We start from the raw sequence: 11,531 nt of genomic DNA on the forward strand, positions 1-11,531 counted from the left end.
TTGGGTCCTTTGCCTGGACAGACCTCCCCACCTCCCCCACAGAATCATATGCACACTGTTGTGTGGAAACAAAGAATGAGCCATGGGTGCTGGAACAGAAAAACAGGAGGCAGGAAGTGTTCCTGCCTTGTGTTTGCTACCTTGTGTTCTTTGACCCCCATGTTATTGTCGCATGTTATTGATGCACTTGCTGAGAGCTGCCGCCTACCCCCAGGCTCCATGCTGAAGGGTATAAATAGGGAAGGAGAGAAAAATAAAGTGGGTGCCTTTGCTTGCTGACCAAGAAGTGTGTGTTTTAATCCTGACGTCCTTCGCTCAGACCATCTCTGCTGTCGTGCTGGCGCAGCAAACCTGCCTTGTGTTTTTCTGTTCCAGCACCCATGGCTCATTCTTTGTTTCCACACAACAGTGTGCACATGATTCTGTGGGGGAGGTGGGGAGGTCTGTCCAGGCAAAGGACCCAACAAGTAGAGTAGCCTTTTATGTCTCTAATGTAACATTGGGTTCTAATATGAAAGTCTTTCAACATTACCAATATCTTTTACCATGTATACTTTCAGTATTTCTAAGGTTATGCCTTTCAACTCTTCATCATCTCTTAACACCAGGTCCTCTGAGCTCCATAGCTTCCAATATCTCCAACTGACAGATCTTCTGAATGTTATGGTATTCACAGCTTCCAGTCTCTGACCTACAGCATTTCCAATGCTGCTCTCATCTTCCAAATAGTCATTGAAAGTCTTAAGTCTTTGAATATAGCCAACAGTCTTCAAGATTCAGATTTTGTTTTTCATGGTCCAGAGCTCTAATTGTCATTCCTCTTGTGTTCCCAGTCTTCCAATGTCTCCTATACCTAGGTCTTTGAGAGTCCATGTATTTAATTGTGTCCTTGTCCAATATTTTCTGGCACTTACGTTATTAATTTCCTACAAATTTTAATATCTCTTAAATCCTAACTTTACAATGTCTTGTTATCACCAGTTCCTCCAATACCCACTTCTTTCAGTCAGTACCTTTAAGAACCTGGTCTCCTAGAAGTCAGGCATCCCGACATACCCAATGTCAGAATGATTATGTCTCTTAACATCCTAATCTCTTAATGTCTTTGTTTCCCAATGTCCATGGCTGCCAACAACCCTGACTTCTAGCATCATGAATATGACATCTTTCAACTTCTATATCTTTTAAAATGAATATGTCAACATCCAGGCTTTCCAATGTGCCCCAATATCCAAGGGCATCTGACCTAAGATTTTAAATGTTTAGATATTCAGTTGTTCATATTGTTTTATCATTAGGGTTTCCAGGTACATGAATTGCAGTATCGTTAGAGTACAGGGCCTTTAGTATCCATGCCTTCTAATATCCATGAATTCCAACATTCAAGGCTTCAAAATCACCAATATCCAGCATAACCAATGTCTGCGAAAGCCAAGGCTTCCAGTGTCCTCAACACCCTGTGCTTCCAATGTCTCCAATGTCCAGGGTTTCCAATGGCACCAGTGTCGAGGTCTTCCAGCAACTCCAGATCTTCCAGCAACTCCAGGTCTTCCAGCAATTCCAAGTCTTCCGACATCTTCAAGATCTTCCAGCTAATCCCAGTCTTCCAGAAAATCCACATCTTCCGGACAATCTATGTCTTCCAGAAAATCCACATCTTCCAGTAAATTTAGTCTTCCAGCAATTCTAGGTCTTCCACAAAATCCACATCTTCCAGGAAAATCCATGTCTTCCAGAAAATCCATGTCTTCTGATGATTTCAAGGTCTTCCAGACAATCCACAACTTCCAAAAATTTCAAGGTCTTCCATATCTTCCGGAAAAATCTGTGTCTTCCATGTAATCCATATCTTCCAACTATATAAAGGTCTTCCACATATGGGAAAATCTGTGTCTTCCAAAAAATCTACGCCTTCCAATGATTTCAAGGTCTTCCACATCTTCTGGAAAAATCTGTCTTCCATACAATCCACATCTTCCAACGATTTCAAAGTCTTCCACATATTTTGGGAAAATCCATGTCTTCCACCAGATCCAAGTCTTCCAAAAATTTCAAGGTCTTCCACATCTTCCAGGAAAATCTGTGTCTTCCATCAAATCCAGGTCTTCCAGCCAATTTATGTCTTCCGGAAAAATCCAGGTCTTCCAGAAAGAAATCCAGATCTTCCATTCAGTTCATGTCTTCCAGAAAAATCTATGTCTTCCTCCAATTCTAGATCTTCCAGTCAGTCCACGTCTTCCAGACAAAAATCTGTCTTCCACTAAATCCAGGTCTTCCAGTCAAGCCACGTCTTCCAGAAAATTAATGTCTTCCACGGACTCAAGGTCTTCCAGCAAGTATATGTCTTCCTGGAGATCCACAGCTTCCTGAAAATCCATGCCTTCCAGTAATGTCCAGGTCTTCCAAGCAATCCAGGTCTTCCGGACAATTCGGGTCTTCCTGAAAATCTACTGTCTTCCAGAAAAACCATGTCTTCCAGGAAATCCACGTCTTCCAATGACCTCGAGGTCTTCCAGCCTATCCACGTCTTCCTGAAAATCCATGTCTTCCATCAAATCAACGGCTTCCAGGACATTCATGTCTTCCAGCCTACCCTCGTCTTCCAGGAAATCTGCGTCTTCCAGAAAAATCTGTCTTCCTATGTCGCCAGTTCTTCCAGCATCTCCAGGGCTTCCAGCATCTGCTCGTCTTCCGGCATCTCCACATCTTCCAGCGTCTTGGCGTCTTCCACCAGTTACCCAGTCTTCCAACAGCGGGCTCAATATCCACGTCTTCCAACGTTTCCAGTGTGCCAGGATTCTAACATTCAGGTCTTCCAGTGTCTACGATATCCAGGTATTCTAACATGTTCCATAGTCTGGTTCTCTTGATCTTTCCCAATTTTAGTCTTCCCATGTTGAACATTTCCATGTCAGATCTTTTCTATCTCAAAGATTCCTGCTTCTATTAGAAATTTCTTTAAGAAATTTAATAAGCATTCCTTTTATAGAACCAAGATTCCTTTTTTTTATAGACCCAATCTTATAGATCAACCATATCTCACCAAAATAGTATTTTTTTTTTCCTTAGGAAATGTGTATTTATTCCTTAGCACTTTTAAACATAACACTCATAAAACATCTTCTACAGAATAAATGCACAGGTAGAATTACTGTGATAAATTTTGCCACTTTGCTAATGTTTAAAGGTTTTTATACAGTCAGTTATGTTTAGGTGCAGATATTTGTGTCAGTGAAAAAAATTCCTGGGTAGAGACTTACATTTTAGATAATGTTAACATACAATGCATACATTTTTATAACATCACGTTTGTTTGTTTGATTTTACATGATTAAATGGTAATAGTAACAATACTAATGACGTTTGCTATGTCCAGGCACTGTAATAAGGTCCTTACATGTATCAACTCAGTTTACCTTTGCAAGAACCCATCGAGGTAGGTACTATCATTAATCCCATTTACAGATGAGTAAACTGGTACACTGAAGTGAAGTAACTTGTCCTTTGGACAAGATTGATAGCACTGGACTTGAATCCATTTAGTCTATTTCTAGAATCCATGATCCTGAGCACTATGGTATAACGTCCACTATTGAAAATTAAGATGATAATTACTAGGTCGAAAACCTGACTGCTCCATTTTATGCATGTAATATTATAAGATCTTACCCATAAATGCTGTCACTTTGCCCTGTTGCTCTCACAATCTATTTGTAGACACAGTCTTCTTTCCTCAACTAGCTAATATCATTCCATTGCCTGTGTATATGGAACTAGGCAGAAGGACTTCCTGATGCCATTTTCAGTTTGGGCAGAAATAACAAAGGAGCGCTTAGCTCAAGTCCACTTTGATTTAGAATCATATTCTTAACGCCATGCTTGGAATTTTCCTCCTCCCATCTTAACCCGTTATCACTGACCCTCTCCGGCCTATATCTTACTATCAAGACCACATAGCATTCATTTGTTTTCTGATCCCAAGGATCTGCCTGCTTCAAATAATCACTGATCTCCTGATTCCTGACCATTTCTGCCTTGTGTCCAAGTAATGTAACCACAACTCTAATTCCCAGCATACTCACTTAGAGAAGTATCTGTGTTCTATGTCTCAGCTCCTATCACATGCTTGCAGGGATGATGATACCCAGGCTGGCATGACAAGCATTAAAGTCACATAATAAAATTATGGTTAGGCAAAGACTCACTGAAGATTTAGAATCATCTACATGGTAATGAAAATTAATAGTGATAACAAAAATAGAAATAACTTCCAAATGTCTGATGATTTAGTTTATCCCATACAGTCACTTCATTCATTCCCATGTTCACTCATTTGTTTTGCAAATATTTGTTGAGTGCCAACTGTGTGCCAGGCATATGTTATGGAGCTTAAAACCATATGGCGGAAACAGACAATGTACTTAGGCACTTATTTATCAGTCATAAGGCCATAAAGGAAAAGTATGTATGGGAGCCTATGGGAATCTAGACAAGTAAAGAATTCCGAAGGAAGTAACATTTATTGAGACTGAAGAATCGATTTTATAGTAGTTTTTCTTAATCAGGTTTAACAGCAAGTAGAAAAAAAAAGTGGGTGTGGGATTCATGCATTTTAACTTCTTTGATTCCTTGCTGCCTTTAATATATATAGTAAATACGGTTTTGGCAGTATATGTCAAGGGAATGTAAAAATGTTGGTAGTTTTGACTTAATATTTTCTCATGTCAAGGAAATTATCTTAAAAAAGGTAATTCATGCACAAGGGTGTTTCTCATAATTATTTGGTATAGTGAAAAACAGAAAAAAATGTAAGGGTCTTTTGAGGTCACAAGTAAATATGCTATTTTCATTTGCTGGAATATATTTCCATTGAAACATCCATGTAATGCTTATATTATATAATATTAATAGGAAATCAGCATATAAAATTTGTAAGCACGAGATGGCAATTATTTCAGATATATATACTCAAAGACAAATGACTAGAATTAAACACATTGAAGTTTGTGAATTAATTCTCTCTAGGTGGGTAGGAATATGTGTGATTTTAATTTTTTTGTTAAGTTCTTACAGTGTGAAATTATTCTAGGAATAACAACCAGGGGAAAAAACAATTGTGCAAGGAAGTACATTTTTCATCTTTTTATTATTCATGTAGTCAAGTTTTACTGTTGAAAACACTTCAAAATATTAGTAAATAAAATAAAAGAATTAAAAATTTCAAAGTCAGTATACAAGTAATCACTGTAAAGTTTTTGGTATACTTTCTTACTATTTCAGCTATATATATGTATATTTTATGACATGGAATCATACTGCCATTGGGGTTATGTGTTTATACTACCAATAAACATGTCATCTCCTATTGGGAGGCAGTAAGTTCTTTCTTGTATCCTTTTTTATTATAAAAACTGCTGTGCTGAGCACATATGTTGCATAAGTTGGGCTGAACACCATCATCATATATGATCCCCCCATATGTGTTTGTATGTAAATTTGTTCAGTTTACAACTGATAGATTCTTAAAGGAGACTTGCTAAACCAAAAGCTATGTAATTCAGATGCATATCATAGCAAAAAAATTATAAATCCAGACATTCAACTATTGGAGGTGACTGAATAAAATGATATTTAACTGTGTGGTGATATGCAATGCAGCCTGTTAAAGTTGTACCACAGAAGAATATTTACTGAAATGGGAATATTTTCAGAATACCTCATTAGTGAGAATAGCAGGTCACATTGGAAGTATGTATAATATTAAAATTTTGTTCAAAGGAAATGTCCTCAGAAAAATACCCAGAAAATATACACTGACATGTGAGGATGAAAATCCCAAGAGGAAAATGGATAAATTATGGTATATTTACACAGTGGAATATTTTACAGCAGTGAACTAATGTACTATAGTTAAATAATAATAATGGTAAAATTTACTTCTGTAATGTTAAATTAAGATTATACATAATAAGATACACTTTATAGCTAATCTAAAAATAAGTTTAAAACATTGTTTAGGAGGCATATATATACACACATATGGGACAAAATATTTTATGATAAAGCAAGGGATTATCAATCAAAAATCCAGGACAGAGGTCAGTGGGCTTAGGAAAGGGGAGAATTCTAATTGCTAACTAGTGCTTTAGTGCTTAGGTTTGAAGAGTGAGTGGGTGATCATTATGTAATTAAAACTGTCATTGACTAATAATTGCATGATTATTGTGAAAAGTAAAAGTGCAAGTTAGTGGACAAAATTTTTAAAAAGGCCACACATGAATCAACAAGACAGCATGATTCATGACTACATGAGTTACTCATAATCCAATTCTCTGCACTTGAATTGCGTATTTTCTTAAGAAGTTATCTCTAGGTGATTGGAGTACATGTACATTTAATTCTCTTGTGGCTCTTTATTATCTTAGATTTCTATACAAAATTCAATGGTGAAAAGCAAGCTCAAAATTACAAGTGTTAACAATAATTGCCTCTGTGTAGTGAGATTTCATCACTTTTGTTTCCTTTTAATTTTTATCCAAATGCTATACAGTGAGTTTATCTTATGTTTTTAAAGATTTATTTATTTATGCATACAAAAGGGGGGTACAGGCCAGAGGTGTGGGGGGTGAGAAGATTCACCAGAGACAGAGTGGGGAGCAGAACAGGCAGATTGACGAAGTACCGTGCTGAGGGGAGCAGCGGGCAGGTCAGGAGAGGTCTGCCACGCCATGTGGGTCACCTCCAGGGCCGGGATGGAACTCGTGCTGCAGTGGCTGTGGACAGCTTCATAGTGCTGTGCTTCAACCCCTTGCGCCACCAGGGAGGGCTTATCTTATTTTCTGTTATAAAAGTAATGCACCTTATTCTAAAAGTAGAAAATGTGATAGCACATAAAGTGACAAGTTCCTCTCCCAACCCCACTGCCCAGAAACACGGTTATTTGCATCTTCTGAGTACTTTCTCTGTTTATGTGATCTGTTCTTGGCTTCATTACAAAATGAAGCCAGTACGAACACCATATGTACGACCTGTTTCCTCCTTGTCCCACTCAATAGAAAGTCATTGTTTTAACAGTGGGAATTCCACAGTAGGGTTTGCAGTATAATTTATTGTATTGTAATATAACAGTTATAAAATATTATAGTTCCACCTGATAGATCCTTAGATTATATTTTTTTTCTACTATAGGCACTGCTATGAAAGCATGTTAAAGCACTCTTTTACATATTTAGAAGTATTTTTATTGGTTAGTATCTTAGTAGCTAGACCAAAGTGTTTGAGCTAATTGCTCTCTGGGCAGGCTGGGCATTTATCATCCTTTCTAATTTTTGTCACCATTTTGGATGGAAAGTGCCATCTTCCTCATGCCATGATTTTTCCTTAATCATTGGTAAAATTAAACATCTTTTAAATATTTATTCGTTCTTGTACTTCCTTTGTAGATTACTTGTCTATATCCTTTGCCTATGTTTTTGCTGATTCATTTGTGTTTTTCCTTTGTTGATTTGTAGGTCTCTGAGTATAATTGAAAATATCTATCATTTGTGTTTTTGAAAGTGTGTTCATGGTGGTCTTTGCCATAAGGATTTAATTAATTAGCAAACATTTTAAATCTATTATTTATAGTTTCTTGGTTTTGTTTCATATTTATGTAGATTTCTGTACCCCAAGACTTTAAAAATATTCTCTATATTTTTGTTCTATACTCATTTAGAATTCACTCTTTATCATGAACTATATATTTGTGTCGGTTATTTTTCTGTTGAATTTTTGTTTACTATCAAGTTGATAATAAATTTAATTCTTACTGCTTTAATTATCATGGATACTGTGTTTTGAAATCTAACAGGGTTGCTTTCTTTTCTTTATTAGTTTTTTTGGGATTTACTTGACTATTCTTGTACATTTTATTTTTCCACATGAATGTTAAAATCAAATCAGCAACTTAAGTTTTTTTAAAATCCCTCGAAGTGCCTAACACCTTTGAATGCTGTATCAAGAACTGACTTTCTGATACAGAGTTTTGCATTTATTGTCTCTGCAGGTATCATAATAAAATTACCCTGAATCTGCGGGTTTCCCACGTACACAATCATGTTGATGTAAATAATGAGACATTTGTCTTTTTCCTTGCTAATGTTCCTTTTTTTTTTTTTTCCCTTTGAACACATTGGTGTGGCTCTTAGGAATTCCAGAACAATGCAGGTTTATGTTGATTAGTAAAGAACAGTTATCCTTCTTTTGTTCTTGACTTGAATAGAAATGCCTCGTTGTTTCATTTAAGATGTGATGGTTGTGCTTGTTTCTGATAGTCTTTTTCAAGATAATGGAAATGCCATCCTCGTCCTCACTCTTGGTTGACTCACGGTCCTGTCAAGATTGGCTATGGAGTGGTGGCAAAGGCTTTTCTGGCCTCTGCCAGGATGAAAATATGATTATTCTTTTTAATCCCTGAATGCAGTTCATGACACAAATAGATTCCCTAATGTTGAACTGTTCTCTCATCTTTTAAAAACACACCTGCCATGCATTAGCTATTGACTATTGCACTTCCGACACCCCATGGCCCTGACACATGCCGGGAGCTGCGCCTCCTTACACTTTCACTGCTGGCGTCCTGGGGAGGGAAGTGGGCCAGTAGCTCCTGGCAAAGGCTGCTGGCTCCCTGGCTCTGCCTGGCTGCCCTCAAGGCGTCAGGAGACAAATGTCCCATTACAGCAAACCTCACGTTACACATTCAGAGGCCACAACAGCACCAAAGCACACTGGCTGGGAGCTCACTTATTTTTCTTATATGTGACGCTTTTTTCCTCATGTCATCTCACAATTGTTTCCCCTGTAAATGAACTTGACTCCCTACTCCCCTTTAAGGCTTAAGTAACTTAGACACAGCTGTTCCCATGAACAGCTGCTAACACTCATCCATAAAACCTCTTGTCCCAGTGCTTTGTTTGGGGAGGGTGGAGGATGTAAATCCTCTTTTCATTCCTTTAGTGATTGGTCTTTCCAAGTTTTCCACCTCTCCTTCAGTCCATTTTTGTCACTGTGTCTGTAAACTCTCCTGTTTAATCTGGATTTTCAAATGTATTGATTGACAGTCATACATAATATTTTCCAATGTGTCTTAATTTGCATGTGGTTATATCCTTGTAGATTTTTTTCCTTGATAGGGCTTTCTTATGGTTTCTAGTTTTCAGTCATTTTTAGTGCATTATTGAAAATATTTTGTAAAATAACACTTCCGGTTTTGTTAAGTTTCAGCTTGTTTTCTTAAATCTCTGGATTATTTAGGTGAATGCTCAGCTTATTTTTCAAGCCTTATTTTCTATTTAATGTATTTAAATTATAAATTTTCCTCTGACTATGTATATGAGTAGTTGGACTGTATCCTCCAGTTTCACATACGATGTTGTTATAGACATTCTTTTATCACCTTAACAATCGTTACATGTGTTTTCCTTGTTATTTACTTTTACACATTTAATTATTATTATTTTTTTTCTTGCATTGTGTAGTCCCTATAGGTTTTCCTTTTTAACCCAGGAGTTCTTTAGAAATGAATTTCTGTATTTTGACATGGTTAGGCATTAGTTGTTCTGCTGCTTTTCCATCCTTTTTTTTTCCCTTTATTCTACATACACCAGCTGGAGGGAAAGAGGGTCTCATATAGGAATTACACATTTTAGAGTATTTTGCATCCTTAAATTAAAAAAAAAAATCTCCCTGGCAATTGAATGGCAAGTGTGTGTTCTTTTGTCCTCATAAAATCCCTTTTTACCTGCTTGAAGTAAGTTTTCTGATAACAGTATGTAAATTCTTCCACTTTGTTTCTTTTTTAATCACAATCTCCTATTTTATTTGCTTAAGATGTATTTATTTATGCATACAGAACTGGGGTGCAGGCGAAAAGTGCAGGGGTGGTGAGAGGATTCAGCAGAGACAGAGTGGGGAGCAGAACAGGCAGACTGACAAGGTACACTGCTGAGGAGAGCAGTGGGTGGGTCGGGAAGGTCTGCCGCGCCATGTGGGTCACCTCAGGGGCTGTGGATCGAACTCACACTGAAGACTGAAGCTGGCTTGCAATGCTGCACTTCACCTGGTTGTGCCACCAGGGAGGGCCCACAATCTCCTATTTTTAACCTCCCCCCCCCACTTAGATTTCTTTTTCAGAACATTAAATTTCATGGTTGTCTTATTGGGTTGTATTAATTAGTATAATGATCCCTCACTGACTCTCCTTCATTTTGGTGAACATTTCCAAACTATCTGTCTTTATTCCAACATTTTAAACTACTTCTGTGTTTTGTTTTACATATATTTTTCCAGAACAGCAGATGAGATTTTTTTTTACTCCATCCGAGAATAGTGCTATTGAATGCGTTAATTAAGCTTCTCACATTTACTGTACTGTAATATTTATACTTTGTTAATTTTTCTCTTCCTGCTAGATTTCTGAAAATGTATGTACTCTTCTATGCTGATTTAAGAGTTTTTAAAAAATCACTTCTATTTAATAGTGGCACTTATGTTACCTTACACATCTTTGTATTGTAACTTTTTGTAAGTGAGCATAGAGTAGCTTTGTAATAAAAAACAAAAAAAAAAAAGCTTTTAAATGAGTCTAGTCTTACTCCTCTTGCTCAGACTCTTCTAGATTTTGCATTTTTCCTCCCACCAACGTTTTACTCTCGCTACTGTCCATCCTGTTTGTCACCAGATGATCTCCTTAAAGTATTTCCGTCACATCACTCAATTCCCGATTAGATGTAAAGCGCTACCCCTGACTTCCGCCTTTCCTGACCTTCGCTCCGTAATCGTAAGTGTTGGCTGTGGACTGTCTAGAGTCAGAGTCCTGCCCAGCCAAGTCGTCTGGATACTTGCCCGCGGAGGTAAATCATTCTTTTGTCCTAGTACTTTGCCATTAGGAGAGACCTGATCTTTAGCGCGCAGAAACACCCTGCTTGTAAAGTGACCTGGAGCCGGAAACTGGGCAGACCTGGAGCCGGGAACTGCGGGCAGGCGCCACAGGGTGGGGCCCGCCCATGTAAGCACGCTGCTGCTGACCTGTAGGTGGCGCTAATGCCGCGCTGAAAGCGCACCCAAACCTAGCCAAGCTTTTCGGCATTAGAAAAGTCTGACCTCATTAGCAATATGAAACATGAGGGTGAGCCCAGTGCCATATCTGCCCGCAAGTTCCCAGTAGCTGAGAAAGTGCAAGATCTGATTTAAAATCCAGACTCACGTGGTCCTGCACAGAGACTGAGGGCAGCAGGCACATCTGCGTTTTCTGTAACTTGTCTCTGCGCTCGCCGTTGTTGTTCCTGCCTAGTATCCTCACAAACCACCGAACCACCTTGGGCTTTGCTTGGACTCCTCTGGTTCCAGGGGACCATAATCACTTCTCTGACATTAATTCCCACAGACCAGTCAGGGGTGGGGGGTGGATTTTACCTTGGCGCTATTCACATCTGTGAAAATGCCCTTGCTTGGTTGCCAGAACACGGCCCCTCTGAAAGTACGATGCTTTTTTT

General features: G+C 38.1%; 1 protein-coding gene across 1 annotated transcript; it reads right to left on the bottom strand.

Moving 5' to 3' along the window:
* Positions 1-460: 460 nt before the first annotated feature.
* On the bottom strand, positions 461-11,278 carry CDR1 (cerebellar degeneration-related protein 1, 34kDa). The gene is given in 7 exon segments (XM_012727083.1): positions 461-1,720; positions 1,722-1,784; positions 2,215-2,251; positions 2,254-2,390; positions 2,393-2,497; positions 2,499-2,822; positions 11,243-11,278. Coding segments are annotated over 7 exon segments (789 nt in total). The 3' UTR covers positions 461-1,633.
* Positions 11,279-11,531: the final 253 nt, after the last annotated feature.

Source organism: Condylura cristata, unplaced genomic scaffold, assembly GCF_000260355.1.
Source record: "Condylura cristata isolate star-nosed mole 26May11 unplaced genomic scaffold, ConCri1.0 scaffold00019, whole genome shotgun sequence".
Taxonomy (NCBI): Eukaryota; Metazoa; Chordata; class Mammalia; order Eulipotyphla; family Talpidae; genus Condylura; species Condylura cristata.